Raw genomic sequence first — 18,014 nt, 5'->3', positions numbered from 1 at the left:
GCGACTTCGCGCCTGCGCCCTTCCCCTCCGTGCGCGTGTCTGCCTTTGGCCCTGTCTTTACCACGCCCCTCCGGGGTGGGCGGGACGCTGAACTAAAAGACTGAAGTTGGAGGGTTTGTTCGGAGTGCAGGGTTTGGATTTGAGGGGGCCTCGGGCGGGAGTCGGGGCCCAAGTTTGCGTTCACAAAGCCCACCGCCGGAATGCGGCATAGTGGATCAACCAGTCTACTTTTCTCAATCCGATTTTGCAGCTTAGCAAATTGAAGGTCAGAGAGGTTTAGTAACTTGTCCAAGTCTGTCCCAGACAGACTGATTTGGGATTTAAGCAAGGAAATCCTGAGTTAGAATCCGGATTCTGCTCCTTCCTGGCTGTGTGGCCCTAGGCGAATGACATAATCTCTTTAAGCCTTGATCCTCGCTTTTGTACTAATTCAAGAACAATTCATTCATTGAGCAAGTGTCATGTGTCAAGGCGCTATACTAGGCTTTGGGGGGTCCAACAGAAAGATAAACACTAATTCCTTACATAATTAACCTTGCTAATGAGGGAAAAAGGCAACAAATAAACAATATTTTCCTACCTCAAAAATGGGAGCTTAACTGAGGAAACGAACAGGCCATACCCCGATTTTTTTTTAAAGTATGTATGTATATGTCTGCATGTATTTCTTTTCATAAAGCAGCAAACTAACATTTACATGACAATGCCTGGAAATGAAGAGTTTCTAAATAAACGCTTAGTAATGGAATTTATTAATATTGGTTCGCAGAATATGATTTTATGAAAAGCAGAAAACACACCTGTATTTAACGCTTACTTGGGCACCAGGTATTACATAAAGGGAGGGAATCTCTTTGGGAAATAGGTTTTTCTCGGGAATGGTGCAATCGATCCTTCCCCGGGGACTTGGAGTTTTCTCTGCGTTTGAGGCTCCGTTGCTGGGGAGACTGAACCACGCGCCAGGTCGTGTTAGGCCGTAAGGAGGGCGTTTATTCCGATTCCTTTTGACCTTCTCAAGATGGCGCCAAACCCTTCACTTCAATCATCACTCCCTGACTTCCTCTACGGCCTCCACTTCCTGTGCAAAGACCCAACATCTGTCCGAAGTTGCGACGGAACACATGCCGTGTTGGGGAGTTCTTATTCTGAGAGAACTTTTACACCTATGTAAGAGCAATACGAAGTTTCATACATTGCGAGATTTTCCCGTCATTCGAGGCTCGCAGTTTCTCTTTCGGTAGCAGGGAGAGCGCGGTTTGATCAGGCGCACGCCGCGGGCAGCTTCTACTTCAGCGGGTCTTCGGCGGCCGCGAGAAGACCCGGGAGTCACTGGAAGCGCAAGATGGCGACGGCGGCCGCAACATCGACTTCAGAAGCGGAGGCTGAGCCCAAGGCCGGGCCCACCGCAGAGGGCGAGGAGGATGACGTTAAGACGGCTAGGACGAGGAGGAAGGTGTTATCGCGGGCCGTGGCCGCTGCGACATACAAGGCGGTGGAGCCGGGGTGGGACCAGCCGGAGGAAGGTGCGAGTGAGAGCGATGGGGACGAGGAGTACGCCATGGCTTCCTCCGCGGAGAGCTCCCCCGGGGAGTACGAATGGGAGTATGACGAAGAGGAGGAGAAGAACCAGCTGGAAATCGAGCGGCTGGAGGAGCAGGTGCGTCCGGGGCTGGGCGGCGGGCTCTTTCAGGTTCCCAGGCCCCCGCCCTTCTCCCCGGTCTCCGGCGGTAATAAAGCCGCCAAGGCCGCAAACCCGCTATTAATCACTTGAGCGTTACCGCTTGCCGGGTGCTTTGCAAGCGTTATCCCATTGAACGCCCGCAGCGACCCGGTGAAGGAAGTAAGAGTATTCCCCGTTTTACGGGAGGCAATTGAGGCTCCTCGTGGAGGGAATTCTGTAGCTGAAGATTACACTTCTGCAAGTGGCGAACCAGGCCTTGAACTCTGAAACGACTACAGAGCTCCCGTTCTTAACCACACCCTTAAACTGTGGTCAGCAATAGCAATAAAATTGTACTCGTGAGAGAGTGGGTTTTTTTTTTTTTCTTTTCAGTAGCGATGCCCACAATGATGAACTACGGTGTGATAGACAAAGCAATGACGATGATGATAGAAATGGGACGGTAGAAATTCAGCGTCTGGAGGCTAAGGCCCCAGTTGTAGCTAGTCCATGCTTGTGTGAGCTTAGGCAAATTTATCTTCTCTGAGCCTCCGCTTTCTCACCTGTAAATTGGGAGCAACAATTTCTGCATCATGTGGTTGTCGTAACAGTAATGAATAGCCCAGTGCCTGGCATGTCTTGGTACCGTGATTTCTAATTTGTAACTTCTGTGTAACCCAGGGTCTCAGCATTAGGATAATTTGAGAGAAGGTTAATAAAGGGACTACTGTGTTTATGGAAGTGTGGTCAGAGAGATCAGGAGGTGCAGTACCTCAGGGCTAGTGACAGCAGGACATTGTGTCCACCTTTAGGCCCAAAGAGATGAGGGGAGAAAACCGACCAGTTTCTGAATAGTTGTGTGGAGAGGGCACCTGAGAGCAGGTGAGACCTTTAGTCAGGGGGTGCGGCCCTTAGTCAGGGATTGGGGTGGGGGAGGAATACCCTGATTTCTCTTCTTCTCTCCAGACTTCTTCTGGTGCCCTTAGTGAGGCAAATCCTGTTGGAAGCAAGAGAGCCAGAGACCCCCACGGATGTGGCCCACACAGGAGGGCACAGAGCAGGGAGAAGAGGGGGAAGTAGAATTGGGAGGGCAGAGGGCGCCTGGGTGGCTCAGTTGGTTAAGGGACTGCCTTCGGCTCAGGTCATGATCCTGGAGTCCCGGGATCGAGTCCCGCATCGGGCTCCCTGCTCGGCAGGGAGTCTGCTTCTCCCTCTGGCCCTCACCCTTCTCCTTCTCTCTCTGTCATTCTCTCTCTCTCAAAAAATAAATAAATAAATAAATAAATAAAAAAGAATTGGGAGGGCAGGGTTGCTGGATGGTTCAGTCGGTTAAGCGTCTGCCTTTTGCTCAGGTCATGATCCCAGAGTCCTGGGATGGAGTCCTGCCTTGGGTTCCCTGCTCAGCAGGGAGCCTCCTCCCTCTATCCCTCCTCCATGCGCTCTCTCTCACTGTCTTGCAAAAATAAATAAAATCTTAAAAAAAAAAAAAAGAATTGGAAGGGCAAACAGAAATTGAGCACATTCTCGTTTTAGCGATGAGGAAACAGGCTCAGAACAGATGATGAAATAATTTGCTCAGAGTCACTCACAAGGGGAATTGAATTTATCAGGGTTGTCTGTGGACCAAAAGCCACACTGATATGAAATCACTTAGTGATGTGAAGTTGTTAACCTGCATTACTCACTTAACATTGCTGGATGTGAGATTCCTTATAATGTCATCTTTAGCAGTGATATTTTTTTTTTTTTTTAAGATTTTATTTATTTATTTGAGACAGAGAGAATGAGCGACAGAGAGCATGAGAGGGAGGAGGGTCAGAGGGAGAAGCAGACTCCCTGCCGAGCAGGGAGCCCGATGCGGGACTTGATCCCGGGACTCCAGGATCATGACCTGAGCTGAAGGCAGTCGCTTAACCAGCTGAGCCACCCAGGCGCCCTAGCAGTGATATTTTTGTTGTGAAATAGTGATGATATCCATCGGTATCGTTTGTTTCATTTGTCATCACATTTGAATGTCAAAGGAGCCCAGTTGGGGTAGGAAAGTGGTTACCTTTCCTGTTTTTTAGAAATAAGTACGCCAGTGTTCACTCAGTGTTTTATTCATTCAGAAAATGCAGTGTAATAATAGGGTGCCAGGCAGACTATGTCCCTGTCCGGATGGAAATCTGTGCTTCTGACTTCTAGCCTTGGGCTTCTCCACGAGCCATTAGCTCACTCTTCGGTGAGTCAGGGGAAATAAGGATTAGCTGTTTGAGCGGAAGGGGAAGCTTGGAAGCAGAAAGATTAAGGCCTTGGTGAGGGTAACCAGCTAGTGAGAGAGCAGGATGGGTCAGAGCAGAGGTCTCCTGGCTACTGGTGTTCTGCAGTTGCCTGCCCTGCCTCAGGTCACAGAAGGTGATTTGGAGCTCAGACAATGATGTGAATTGAAGAGCCTCTGGCTTTATCAAGCTCTTTGTCATGGGGTCTAGAGATTGATTTTTCCAATTTTTCCAAACCTCCCTCCTACCTCGTCCTGATCCCATAGCCTAGTTCCTGCTGTAACTGCTCTTATGGTGGAGTGTAATGTTGGAAAACTTTTAGACAGGCCTGTGAAAAACTCAACCTTGTCATATTTGCAGATTGCAGTTCTCTGAGTGTATTTTATGGAAGCTTCAAGTTAGTTGCGGTATCTGTCCATGTAACAAAAGCAAAGATTTCCCGTTATTCGTGTTTGTGTCCTGAAACGAAAAGTGGCACCTCATGGTTATTCCAGCTCTCTGAGCCTGCCCTGTCCTAGGTGGTTGAAAGTAGGGTTGTAACAGTGCCTCCCTCACAGGGCTGTTGCGGAGCTTAAGCGACCTGCTGCTTACAAAGCTCCTGGCAAATTTGACACATAGTAGGTGCTATGCCATGGCCCGCTCTGTACTTTCCCCCAGCCTTTCCGTGATTGCAGGGGTGGTGTCTTTTGGACCAGGCCTCTTGTTTCTTCACCACCGCTCTGGGTCTAGGTTGTGCTGTTAGGGGTCAGGAAATCAACACATCATTTTGTGCGTTGGCTAAGCCGCCTCTTTCTTTAAATCTTCCTTTGTTGTTATTGATGTTCTGAGACCAGAATAGGCCAGTATATGTGCTCACTTGTTGGTGCTAAGCGAACTCTGTTGAAATGTCTCTTAAATGCATCTCTGTGCATTTAATACACATGCCTTTGGAGCACCTCTTCTTATATAGTGTCTTTATTACTTGGGCCTTCTTAGAAATCAAAAATTTAGACTAAAAGCCATCCTGGGAGGCAGTTTCTCTACTTCATTGATTTTTATACCTTTTTATTCTGACCTACAGATGGTATTCATGTAAGGGGCACTTGTATAGACATCAGTACACTAACAGGACTGTCCCACCCCCCTTCATGCTCCAAAACCACATTCAGACCCAGGTGAGTTGAGAGCAGTGGGTGACAGGGAGAGCCTCTGCCTCTTTAAGTACATTTTGGGCAAACTTCACTTCTTTTTTTTTTTTTTTTTGAGAGAGAGAGATCACATGAGAGGGGTTAGGGTCAGAGGGAGAAGCAGACTCCCTGCTGGGCAGGGAGCCCGATGCGGGACTCGATCCCGGGACTCCGGATCATGACCTGAGCTGAAGGCAGTCACTTAACCAACTGAGCCACCCAGGCGCCCTTTTTTAAAGATTTTATTTATTTATTTGACAGAGAGAGACACAGTGAGAGAGGGAACACAAACAGGGGGAGTGGGTGAGGGAGAAGCAGGCTTCCCGCTGAGCAGGGAGCCTGATGCGGAACTCGATCCCAGGACCCTGAGATCATGACCTGAGCCGAAGGCAGACGCCTAATGACAGCCATGCAGGTGCCCCATGAATTCATTTTAATAGACACAACCAGTGCCACTCTGTTACATGTCTTCTGTCTGCGGGCCTTTTTCTTTTGTTCTGTTAGTTTGTCAATCCTGTGTCAATTCCACGGTCTAATTCATTGTTACTGAGACAAATCCTCCTCTGTGTATTTTAATGCAGTAGCTAGTGTCTAGATTATTGAGTACATAGTCAGAGTGTTAGTTGGATAAGGAGAGGGAAATACTTCATGCTGATATGTTGTGGCAGATGTTGGAAGAGTAGACACTAGTGTTCATGTATAGACTTAAGGGAACCTTATACCCCAACTCATATGAAAGCTTTTTGAAAAAATTAAATTTTCCAATTTGAGATAGTTGTAGATTTCCTTGGCAGTTGTAAGGAATTCTACAGCGATCCTGTGTACGCTTTACTGGTTTCTCCCAACAGTAATCTCTTGTAAAACTGTAGTGTAATATCACCACCCAGATGTTGACGTTGATATAGTCAACACACAGATCAGTTCTGTCACCACAACGGTCCTTCTTGTCTTTTTATAGTTACAGTTCCTGACCTCTGGCAACCACTAATCTGTTCTCAATTTCTATAATTTTGTCATTTCAAGGATGTTATGTAAGTGGAATCATACAGTATGTAATCTTTTTTGGATTAGCTTTTCTTATTCAGTATAATTCCCTTAAGATTTATCTGACTTTCGGGGCCCCTGGGTGGCTCAGTTGGTTAAGCCTCTGCCATCGACTCAGGTCATAATCCCGGGGTCCTGGGATCCAGCCCCATGTAAGGCTCTCTGCTCAGCGGGGAGTCTGCTTCTCCCTCTGCCCCTGCTTATGCTCCCTCCCTCTCTCTCTCTCTCTCTCTCTGTCAAATAAATAAATAAAATCTTAAAAAAAAAGATTAATCTAAGTGGGGTACTTGGTTTTCATTTCCTTTTTCTGGCTGAGTAGTATTCCACAGTGTGGGTGCCCCATGGTTACTTTAACCATTTACCATTGAAGGACGTCTGGGTTGTTTCCAGTTTGGGCTACTAGGAATAAAGCTGTTATGAACATTCGTGTACAGGTTTTGTGGGAACATAGGTTTTATTTCTCTGGAAAAATACCCAAGGGTGCACTTGCTGGGTGATGTAATTGTGTGTTGAATTTTGTGAGAAACGGCCCAGCTGTTTTCCAGAGCTACCATACACATTTTACATTCCCATCAGCAACATCAGCAATGTATGAGTGAGCCGGTTGGGGTTTTTTCCTCCATCTTCTCCAGCATTTGGTATTGTCACTATTTTTTATTTTAGTCATTCTGTTAGATGTGTAATGATACCTCATTGTGGTTTTTTTTTTTCCCCTCATTGTGGTTTTAACTTGCATTTCCCTGATAGTTAATGATGTTGACTACTATGTGCATTTATTTGCTGTCTGTGTGTCCTCTTTGCATATGCCTGTTGGTTCATGTCTTTTACCCATTTTCTAATTGGATTCTTTTACTGTTGAGTTTGGAGTTGTATCTTTTAGATACTAGTCCTTTGTTGGATATGTGGTTTGTACATATTTTTTTGAAGTCTGTAGCTTGTCTTTGCATCCTCAATAGAGTCTTTCATAGAGCAAAAAGTTTAAATTTTGATAAGGCCCTAACTGGTCTAGAGTTTTTATCATGAATGGTTGTTAGATTTTGTCAAATGCATTTTCTGTATCAATTGATATAATGATTTTTGTTTAGCCTATTGATCTACTGGATTACAGTGATTGATTTTCAAAGACTGAACTATGAACTAGTCTTATGTACCTAGAACAAATTCCATTTAGTCATGGTGTATGATTCTTTTTATACATTGAATTTAGTTCTGTAAGTTTTCCTCTCCATACTGCGTTAGCTGTATCCCTTATTTTGACTTGCTGTATTTTCATTTTCGTTCAGTTCTACATATTTTTAAGTTTTCCTCAAGACTTTTTCTTTGACCCATGGATTCTTTAGAAGTGTATCACTTAATTTCCAAATGTTTAAAGATTTCCCTTACCATTACTGATTTCTAATTCTGTTGTGATCAGAAAACATACTCTGTATGATTTCACTTTTTAAAAATTTGTCAGTTTGTCTTACAGCCCATGATTTGGTCTCAGTAAATCTTCCATGGGCTCTTGAGAAAAAAAAAAAATGTATTCTGTTACTATCAGATGGAATGTTCTATATATGTTAATTAGATCCTTTTGGTTGATGATACTGATTTTCTTCTGTATGCTTGCTGATTATTCGTCTAGTAGTTCTTTTAGTTGCTGAAGTGGAGGATGTTGAAGTCCCTATTGTAAGCGTGTATGTGTCTCTTTTAGCTCGAATAGTCTTGCTTAATCTATTTTGAGGGTCTGTTGTTTGTTGCATGCACATCTAGGATTGCTTTGTCTTCCTGGTGGGTTGATCCTTTCATCATTTTGTAATGCTCCTTTTATCCTTGGTAGTTATATTTTCTCTGAAATCTGCTTTATGTGATATTAATATAGCCACTTCTTTTTTTGGACTAATGTTTACATAGTATATCTTTTTTTATCCTTTTACTTTCAGCCTTCCTGTGTCCTTGAATTTGAAGTGTGTTTCTTGTAATCAGCATATGGTTGGGTTGTGTTTTTATCCACTCTGCCATTCTCTGCCTTTTAATTAGTATATATATTTTAAACATTTATTTATTTATTTTATAGAGAGAGTGTGCGAGGGGAGGGGCAGAGGGAGAGAAGCAGACTCCCCGCTGAGCACAGAGCCCCATGTGGGGCTCAGTCCCATGACCCCGAGATCATGACCTGTGCCAAAATTAAGAGTCACATGCCTAACCGACTGAGCTACCCAGGCGCCCCTTAATTAGTATGTTGAGACCATAAACGTTTAAAAGATGTATTTATTTATTTGTCAGAAAGAGAGAGAGAGCTCACAAGCAGGGGGAGTGGCAGGCAGAGGGAGAAGCAGACTCCCCTCTGAGCAAGGAACCTGATGTGGGACTTGATCCCAGGACCCTGGGATCATGACCTGAGCCTAAGGCAGACGCTTAACCGACTGAGCCACCCAGGCGTCCCAAGAGCATAAACATTTAAGATAATTATTGCTATGTTAGGTCTAAAGGCTGACATTTTATTATTTTCTATTTGTTTCTTCTGTTTCTTGTTCTTCTGTTTCTCTTTTCTTGCCTTCCTATGAGTTACTTGAACATTTTTTAGGATTCTATCTTGATTTATTTATAGTGACTTTTAGTGTATTGCTTTGTATAGTTTCTTAGTGGTTGCTTTGGGAATAGTTTATTTGACTTACATGATATCTGTGTTCTGCCACGGAGTGAAGTGTGGATATCGTCCTTCCATTTAGGTCACTTTAGCATCCTCACTTTTAAATATCATTGTTTTGAGTATCAGGTGGTCTTAAAATTTTTGTGTCAGTATCACATACAACTTAGAAAACTCATGAGAAGACCATCCAGGATACTTGTCTGTATTTCATGCTCTTTCAGTTCTTCCTTACTGATGCTACAAGATTTCTTTTATCGTTTCCTCTCTCTTCCTTTAGCTATCTTTAAGAGAAAGTCTGCTAGTGACAGATTCTTTTAGTTTTCTGTTGTCTCAGATGTCTGATAGCTTTTTAAGCAGTTATTTTAATTTGTTTTAACTTTTAGTTTGAAAAGTTTCAAATATAAAAATAAATCTCTAGTACCTATCACTGAGCTTCAACAGGTGCTGCCGTTCTAGTTCCTCCCAGTAGGGGTTTTTGTTTTTATTGTTTTCGTTTGTTTAGTAAAAGAAAAGAGCCCTTAACCTATATAGCTGGCAGGTGCTAAAGCATGTTATTAATCACGTTTTTAAATCCTCACAAGATGATGATGGGTATTAAAGAGGGCACGTACCGATTGGAGCACTGGGTGTTATACGCAAACAATGAATCATGGAACAGTACCTCAAAAACTAATGATGTATGTATGGTGATTAACATAACATAATAAAAAAAAAAACTAGTAAAATAAAAAAATAAATAAAATCCTCACAAGAACCTTAAGGACTAGACCCTAGTGGTATCCCCATTTTAGAGATGAGGAAATGGAGGCTTAGCAAAGTTAATGACTTGCCTTAGGTCACACTTGGTGTTTGTTTCATCAGAATGTTTCTGTATTTCAGAGAACAACCCAACTGGGTTCTGATAGAGACTGGAATAGAGTGGAGGCACTGTGCATTTATTAGAGAAAGCCCCGTTCATTGATTTTTCTTCCTCTTCCTGGGGGTATATTTTGCATTGCTGTTTCAGTGGCTCTCCCAGATAGCCCATCTATTTTGTTTGTAGAGGACACGTGCGTTGTCACCAGTGGTGAAAAATGCTAAGTTATTTTGATGGTGGTATTTTAAATTTCACCTTGTGTTTTTTTCCTCTTAGCTATCTATCAACGTCTATGACTACAACTGCCATGTGGACCTGATCCGGCTGCTCCGGTTGGAGGGGGAGCTTACCAAAGTGAGGATGGCTCGCCAGAAGATGAGTGAGATCTTTCCTTTGACTGAAGGTAACGTGTCAGCAGTTGGGCTGCTTTTATACATACAGAGAACTGAAGAGTATACATTATGTTTTCAGTGCTGAAACTGGGACGTGTTCCTTAAAGAAGTGTGGAACATATAAATACAGTGGAAAGAAGAAAGCCCATCATCCGGTGTCAGTGTTTTCTAGTTTTTCATCTTTTAGTTTTTTGCAGAACATAGTTGTGATCGTGTAATACTGACTCATGTTTTGGATCCTGATTTTTTTTCTTTATCCTACGTCATGATTAAACTTTTCTTGTATTTTTCTGTTTCCCATTCCGGTGTTCCGTTTTCTCAGCATCAGATAACTGTATCATAATTAAACTTTTATCAACAAATTTTCATGTAAATGTTTAATACCTTGTTTGTTACACAGTAGTTGGGCATTTAGATTATTTATACTTACTTGAAACAGAATTACGCTCTGCCTCTTGTAGATCAGTCTTCATGAATGTTTGTAATTGATCTTTTAGGGAGGAATTGGAAAACACTGGTGTCAGATCCAGCTCTGTCCCCCTCTCCCTGCCCAAAAGCATAACTGCCGAGTATAGAAGCTGAAATCAGATTGCCCAGATTCATTTGACTGTACATCTTACTAGCTGTGAGACCTTAAGCGAATTATGTAAACATTGAGACTCAGTTTTCCCAGCAGTAAAATGGGGCTAACAGCAGTTTCTACCTTATAGTACATGGAGTAGATGAGGTATTCTGTGTACAACACGTAATAAATGCCCTAGGGTGTCGTAAATGCTTAGATAGATGCCATCATTGTTCATTATTATGACTATCAACTACAGGAGTTTTAAAAAGATTGAATAAGAAATCCATATATGTAAGTACTTAGCAAAAATATAAAATGCCCAACAAGTGTAGGATATTATGATTTTAATTATTTGATCTTATTTGGAAGCATAAACCTGTGTGCTCAGTACAAGTTTGAAGAACTGCTGTATGAGATGGGTGAAACGCTTGTGTGCTCATGACTCGCAGTAAAGTCCCTGCTTCCATCCTGCCCTTTGGTGAAGGAGATGGTGATGCAGGAGGTGCTGTTGTCTTGCAGAGCTCTGGCTGGAGTGGCTGCATGACGAGGTCAGCATGGCTCTGGACGGCCTGGACAGAGAGCACGTGTACGACCTCTTTGAGAAAGCTGTGAAGGACTATATTTGTAAGTTCCCTGTGTGCTTTTTCGAGGGGTCTGTGGATGCATCTGTCTCTGATTCCCTGGGTTGCGTTGTGAGGTGTTGCTCCTCAGAAAGGAGAGTGTTAGTCTGGCAATTAGAAAGATTTGAGTTGGGGCACCTGGGTGGCTCAGTCGTTAAGCGACTGCCTTCGGCTCAGGTCGTGATCCCAGGGCCCTGGGATCGAGCCCCGCATCGGGCTCCCTGCTCGGCGGGAAGCCTGCTTCTCCCTCTCCCATTCCCCCTGCTTATGTTCCCTCTCTCTCTGTGTCTCTCTCTCTCAAATATATAAATAAAATCTTTAAAAAAAAAAAAAAAAAAAAGAAAGATTTGAGTTTACTTATTATTCTCATTGTGGTTTTCTTTTCTTTTTTTAAAGATTTTATTTATTTGAGAGAGAGAGATTGAGTGAGAGAGAGCATGAGAGCGGGGTAAGGGGCAGAGGGGGAAGCAGACTCCCCGCTGAGCAGGGAGCCCACTGCGAGACTTGATCCCAGGACCCCGGGATCATGACCCGAGCTGAAGGGAGACGCTTAACCAACTGAGCCACCCAGGCGCCTCTGTCTGTGGTTTTCATTTGAGGATATCTGGTTCTAAAATACAATTAGAAGAAATGTTTGTAGTAAGGGAGTGAATATATTCACACCCAGCATTGTTTTGGCAGGGAGAATTTACATGGTATTTCCAGACGACTAAAGGTTGCCTTTTACACATTGAAGAATGGGTTTTTAGAAGTTTTGGACAGAATGCTTTTTTTCTTTTTTAATATTAAAAAGCTTTTAAAAACTTTTTATTTTAAAATAATTATAGATTTACAGGACAATAGTACAGAGAGGTCCTATGCTTATTTCATCCTGCTTTCCCCAATATCTTGTAACTACTCTACAAAATCAAAATGAGGGAATTGATCTTAGTACAATGCGCGTGTCTGCTTCTGTGACATCTAATCCCATGTGTAGATTCTGGTAAGCACCACTGCAGATAAAGAACCCCCATCACCACAGAAGTCTGCGTTGTGTGTTATCTGCTCGTTTTGACATTTTGCCAGTGCATGTGGAGTGTAGACATCTCTCTCTTTAAATTTCTTTACCCTCCCCTGTTGGTAGTATGATTCTCTAAATATTCTCTTTACCTATGTATAGGACACGTCAGAGAATGTTATGGACAAAATATTTTTAAAAATTTCCTTTTTAAAAAGTTTTTATTTTTTAAGATTTTATTTATTTGAGAGAGAATGCACTTGCAAGTGGGGGTTGGAGGGTGGGGAGGAGTGGAGGGAGAGGGACAAGCAGGTTCCATGCTCAGCCTGACCTTGAGATCATGACCTGAGCTGAAATCAAGAGTCAGACGCCCAACCACGTGCCCCCCAAAATTTCCTCCTTTTAAATTAAACATCCTTCTTCCATATCTGGTTTTTCCCACTCCCCATTGTGAGCATTTCCCCTTGTGAGAAGCACTGGAACTTGAAGATAGACTGCCCTGAGGAAGAGAAATTTTCATGTGCCTTTACCAGCCAATAGAATTGATCAATTTTTAGTTTTTATAATCCGAATACTGCACATTACAGGTGTTTTGTGAATATGAAATTACACTATATGTGCTTTTAGTATTCTTGTGTCTCTGCTCTGATCGACCATGTGGCTTCTTAGAACCTCTTGACGGTTCCAAGGGTGTGAGGTTCCTTTTCTGATGATCGTGTTACCCCTTTGTGAAGGTCTCAGAGTCATCATTAACAGCACCTCCCGAGACTGTAATGTTTTTCAGTCCTTGATGGTCTGCAGTCACCCTGCTGTCGGGCCTCCACTGTCAGTGCTGAGGTCAGCGTGCCTTCCTATCCCCCAGCTGCTTCAGGGCTGCCGGGGGTCTGGAAGCCAGATAACCATGCTGCTTAGATTAGGTCTCTTAAAGTAGTTTTGAATGGGGACCTGTGGGGTTCTTGTGTTAGTTTCAGGAGCTATAGAGCATGGAAATTGTGTCCCTTGTTTTGTGAATGTTCGGAAGCCACTTTGGCCTGCTTCAAGAGTCGCATGCTCTAGCAGTTGAGCCAGCCGGGCGCCCCTCTCTTTTTTTGTTTTTTGGGTTTTTTTTTTTTAATTTTTATTTATTTATTGAGAGAGAGAGAGAATGATAGAGCGCATGAGAGGGGGGAGGGTCAGAGGGAGAAGCAGGCTCCCCGCCGAGCAGGGAGCCCGATGCAGGACTCGATCCCGGGACTCCAGGATCATGACCTGAGCCGAAGGCAGTCGCTTAACCAACTGAGCCACCCAGGCGCCCCTCTTCTTTTTTTGTTTTGCAGCCCATATGGCAGCTCTGTACTGGTGAGCTAAAACAGAGTAGCTAACAAACTTTGGCTAAGTTGTCTGAAATAAACCCGTTTCAAAGAAAAAACAAGCCCCAGGAAAACATACAGTAATTGTCAAATTGGCTTCTTTATCTTTTAAGTATTGTTATTTTACAAGGTTAATGGTTAGGCCTGTGAAATTATTTTCAGATCTTTGAAAAGTGACTTAATAGGCAAAACGTGTGCAGTGGGAACCACTGCATTCCTAAGGAGTTTAATTCATTAGTCTGCTCTTAAAGCCGCAGGGGTGAGTAAATAAAGTTTAAGAAGAAAGTGACAAAAAACAGGGCAACCAGATCTTTTCTGGTGTTGCTGTTTAAACATCATTACAAAGAGAAACTTAAAATATAGACTTCTGGTTATAGGGTTGGTGGTTTCAATTTGTTCTTTGACTTTGACCAGAAAGCTTATTAAAAAGGTTCAAAAGTTAAAAAAATCTAGGCTTTGAAATCTTTCCGAAAATTGACTCAGATTAGTAACTATTTTTATTGAATTTTCATTGAATTCCTTCCATTTTAATAAATAGGCTTTATAATAATGAGCATATTACATATTACCCGCTGGCCTATTCTGTTTATGCAGTAAAATCTCAATAATTGTAACCTAGTAGGGACATTGTTTAAGATACACGTTCTTTTCCAGGTGCAGTATTAGTAATATACATACATTAGGATGCTTGTCGATGTGCTCTTGCCTTTTTGCATGAGTGAGTACTGTTTTGGTGGGCATGTTTCTTTTGTGATGCACTGGAACAAAAGTTTTGATTTTTGGGTATTTCATATCCTGAATTAATAGAACGCTTCTCCTTCTTAGGTCCTAACATTTGGCTAGAGTATGGCCAGTACTCAGTCGGCGGAATTGGTCAGAAAGGTGGCCTTGAGAAAGTCCGCTCTGTGTTTGAAAGGGCGCTCTCGTCAGTTGGCTTACATATGACCAAAGGACTCGCCATCTGGGAGGCTTACCGGGAGTTTGAAAGTGCCATTGTGGAAGCTGCCCGGGTGAGTGCCCCGGTCTCTGTGACCGGTGCTTGCCTTTGAGTAGTCGGGGCTGTCTTTGTAAGTGGCCTTGGAAGAACACAGTTAACAAAATCATCCTCGCCAGTCCCTTAGTGGGTGGGCAGAAAGTAAAATCAGTAGTCTTTGTGGAACAGCAAAATTGATTTCTTTGACTCAAAGATAACCCTGTAATTTTTCTGATATTTAAAAATACTATTTCAATTACTGGTTCCAGGTGAATATACAAGAATAACTACGTCACTCAAAAAGAATACATACATATGTATATCAGTCATGTCCATTAATAACTGCAAGAGATAAGAGATTTGACCCCATCATGACTGGATTTTTTAAAACTCTGACTCAAGGATTTTACAGTCCCTTCCCAGTGCGCCACTCCCCTCCCCGCCCCGTGTTTGTGTGAGTTACCCTTGGTACCTAGTGGATGGAGCCCTGCAGTAGTAGTTAGATGATTATTAGTAAAGTAGCCCAGGCCCTTGTTGATTACATCCCTATCGAAAAGTCTGCAGTGGTGCCTTCAGCGTATGCCGACAGGCATCGGGGCGAACTCCTTCGGCTGACATTTGTGGCCCTCTAGCATCGGACATAACCCTGCCTCCCTCCACAGTTGTGCACTTGCTGGCTTCTGTACTGAATACTGTTCCTTCGACTGGGAGTCCGTTTCCTCCTCTCACAATGTCGGGAGAGCCTGCAGATGTACCCCAAATGCCAGCTCCTGTGGGCATCTTGCCTCATTTCCTCCCTTCATAACAAAACGCAGCCTTAAAAACCGGCTGAAAGCACGGTCCTTGCCTACTTGTGATCCTTTCTTTCGTGATGTTTATATTCTGCTTCATTGTAGTCATCTGTGCATTTATGGTCAATATACACATTTCTTAGGTTCCTATTTACTTTTCACCCCATCATAAACAGTAGCAGAGGCAATGTTTATTTTTGTGCCTCGTGCAGCATTTGACACAATACCTTATGTATCAGAGGTCATATATATATATATATTTTTTTAGTTTGAACTAAAAAATTGGTTGAAATATTTTTTGAAGTAGGAAGGACCACAAAGTTTGTCATTTACTACAAATTTGCTTCTTTAGCCCATAGCTGGCTTCCTTTCCCCTTTTGACCGGGAACAAACCTTTGATTCACAGCTGGAGAAAGTCCACAGTCTCTTCCGGCGACAGCTGGCGATCCCACTCTATGGTAAGAGAAACTGACCTGTCGACAGCCGGCCCTGTGTGGTTTTTAAAATGCTTTGGGGTATGTCCTGTCATTAGGTCTTTCCCAGTGTCCTGTGAGGCAGATGTTGCTGGTGTTCTTACTCTCACTGGACAGTGTCACTGTGGACAAGGCCCTTGGTAAAAACATACCTTGAATTGTTAATGGTCAAGAGGATTGAGGCTCAGCCAGCAGGACTAGAAGCCAGACTTGCTGACTCTCAGTTTCCTCTTTAAAGACACTGTTGGAGAGGTAGAGTTACTAGAAGGAATAGGGAAGCTGACTGCCTATATTTTCCGGGGAAACTTTATTGAGTAAGAGTTCCATTGTGAGCATTTTCTCTTTAGCAGTAGCCTCTTCCGTATCAGAATGGGATTTTCCACAGGCTTATATCATTCTGTGGGGGTGATTTGGTTGAGGAGCACTGTTGATTGGAAGTGTTCATATCTGAATTTCTTCTTTAGACGTAGTTATACATTGTACACCCTTGGCTCCTCTGGACAACTGCTTGAGCCCAGACGTAATTTCTCTTTTTACTTTGTGGTTTATTTGGATTTGATTTGACAAATTATAAAGTGGCTTTCCAGTTGAATCCTCGGGTGACATGCAGAAAGGCTGGAACTGAGCGGCCTGCAGGTTTCATCTCATGTACCAATGTGACGTGGCATAGTACAGTGAGTAGAGCATGTACTTGAGCCAGACTGCCTGGTTCAAGGCCTTGCTCTACTGTGAACTGCAAAAATTGATGTAACCCTCTACTTGTGTTTCCTCAACTGCAAAATGGGGATCAAGTTAGAACCTACTCTGTAGAGTTGGGAGAATCGAATGAGTTAGTGGATGGAAAGTGTTAGAACATAGGAAGCACTAGGTAAGTTTTGCTATTATTAACTGATTGATTAATTGGTAGGGCTTCCGGGGGAATTGCTTTGAGACAGAATCTAAGGTCAGGCCTGGGCCCAGTGGAAGATTTGAACATAAGAGTTGCTGTGGTCACTGATGCAGGAGGGGCTAGAATCATCCGAGTCTCATGGTTTAATCTCTGGGTTGATAAAACTCAATGGCAAGACCTACGGGGCTGAATCCATCTTTCAATAGATATGGAGGCCACATTTGCAGAGTATGAAGAGTGGTCAGAAGACCCAATACCAGAGTCGGTGATTCAGAACTATAACAAAGCACTACAGCAGTTGGAGAGATACAAACCCTATGAAGAAGCACTGGTAAGTGTTGGCCTCTTTACAGTAAACTTCTTGCTGCAAATTTTTCCCTAATCAGTAGTTGCATCTTTAAAATTTGTTTTGTTGTGAAATCTATAGAGTATATAAATGTGTGCGTACAGTTTACATACTAATAATAAAGTGAACATCCATGTACCCACCACCCAGGTTAAGAAATAGAACATTGCCAGTACCTTAGAAGTCTCCTATGTGCCCCTCTCCGATTGCCTCCTCTTCCCTCTCCCGAGAGGTAATCACTTTCCTGACTTTTGTGATAATCGTTCCCTTGCTTTTCTTTATAGTTTTACAATCTATGACCATATCCTTGATTAATATATTGTTTAATTTTGCTTGTTTTTGAGCTTTTATATAATGGAATCATGCTGTGTATTTCACTGAACATGTTCTTGGGTTGTAGTCACGTTGATAAGTATAGTCTGTTTCCGTGGCTGTGAAATTGTATGTGTATGCCACAGTTTATATATCTGTGTTCCTGGCTGGGTCGTTTTCCAGTTTGTTGCGAGGAGGAGCAGCATGTTTCTGGCCGTTCTTGTGAGTGTCTCTTGGTGCACATATGCAAAGGATTTCTCCAGAGTGTATCCCTAGGAGGAATTGCTGGATCATAGGATCGTGCTGAACTGTTTTCTGTGTTACCAATTGACACTCCTGCCCAGGAGTTCTCACTGAACTGAGGGTTCTCCTTGGTCTCGCCAGCTTCGATACTGACATAAATTTTAGCCGCTCTGATGGATCTGAAATTGTAGTTTAATCTGCATTTCCCTGATTACTAACAAAGTTGAGTGTTTTTTCACATCTGTTGGCCATTCAGATTTCCTTTTTTGTGAGGTGCCTGTTGAAGTCTGACTCATTTTTCCTTCATCTGTATTTTTTTTCTAATTAATTCATAGGAATCCTGGATCTTAATCCTTATTTTGGTTGTATGTATTGCAGAAGCTTCCCCCAGGTTTGTGGTTTGTTTTTTTAGTTTTTTAGTGGCATCTTTTGATGAGCAGTTCTCAGT

At 43.0% G+C, this 18,014-nt stretch overlaps 1 protein-coding gene across 2 annotated transcripts in view; it reads left to right on the top strand.

The window, feature by feature from the left end:
- Positions 1 to 1,341: 1,341 nt before the first annotated feature.
- SART3 (spliceosome associated factor 3, U4/U6 recycling protein) overlaps positions 1,342 to 18,014 on the top strand; it is a 35,366-nt gene continuing 18,693 nt past the window's right edge. For both annotated transcript variants that reach the window (XM_021703397.1, XR_006541209.1), the window contains exons 1-6: positions 1,342 to 1,657; positions 9,893 to 10,019; positions 11,093 to 11,197; positions 14,365 to 14,549; positions 15,710 to 15,761; positions 16,872 to 16,996. In XM_021703397.1, the coding sequence (XP_021559072.1) occupies positions 1,343 to 1,657; positions 9,893 to 10,019; positions 11,093 to 11,197; positions 14,365 to 14,549; positions 15,710 to 15,761; positions 16,872 to 16,996 (909 nt within the window). In that variant the 5' untranslated portion in view covers position 1,342. The remainder of the gene's footprint in view (positions 1,658 to 9,892; positions 10,020 to 11,092; positions 11,198 to 14,364; positions 14,550 to 15,709; positions 15,762 to 16,871; positions 16,997 to 18,014) is intronic.

The sequence above is a fragment of the Neomonachus schauinslandi genome, chromosome 14 (assembly GCF_002201575.2).
Source record: "Neomonachus schauinslandi chromosome 14, ASM220157v2, whole genome shotgun sequence".
In the NCBI taxonomy this organism is placed as follows: domain Eukaryota; kingdom Metazoa; phylum Chordata; class Mammalia; order Carnivora; family Phocidae; genus Neomonachus; species Neomonachus schauinslandi.
Note: the sequence above shows the minus strand (reverse complement) of the source record. Positions and strands in the feature narration are given on the sequence as shown.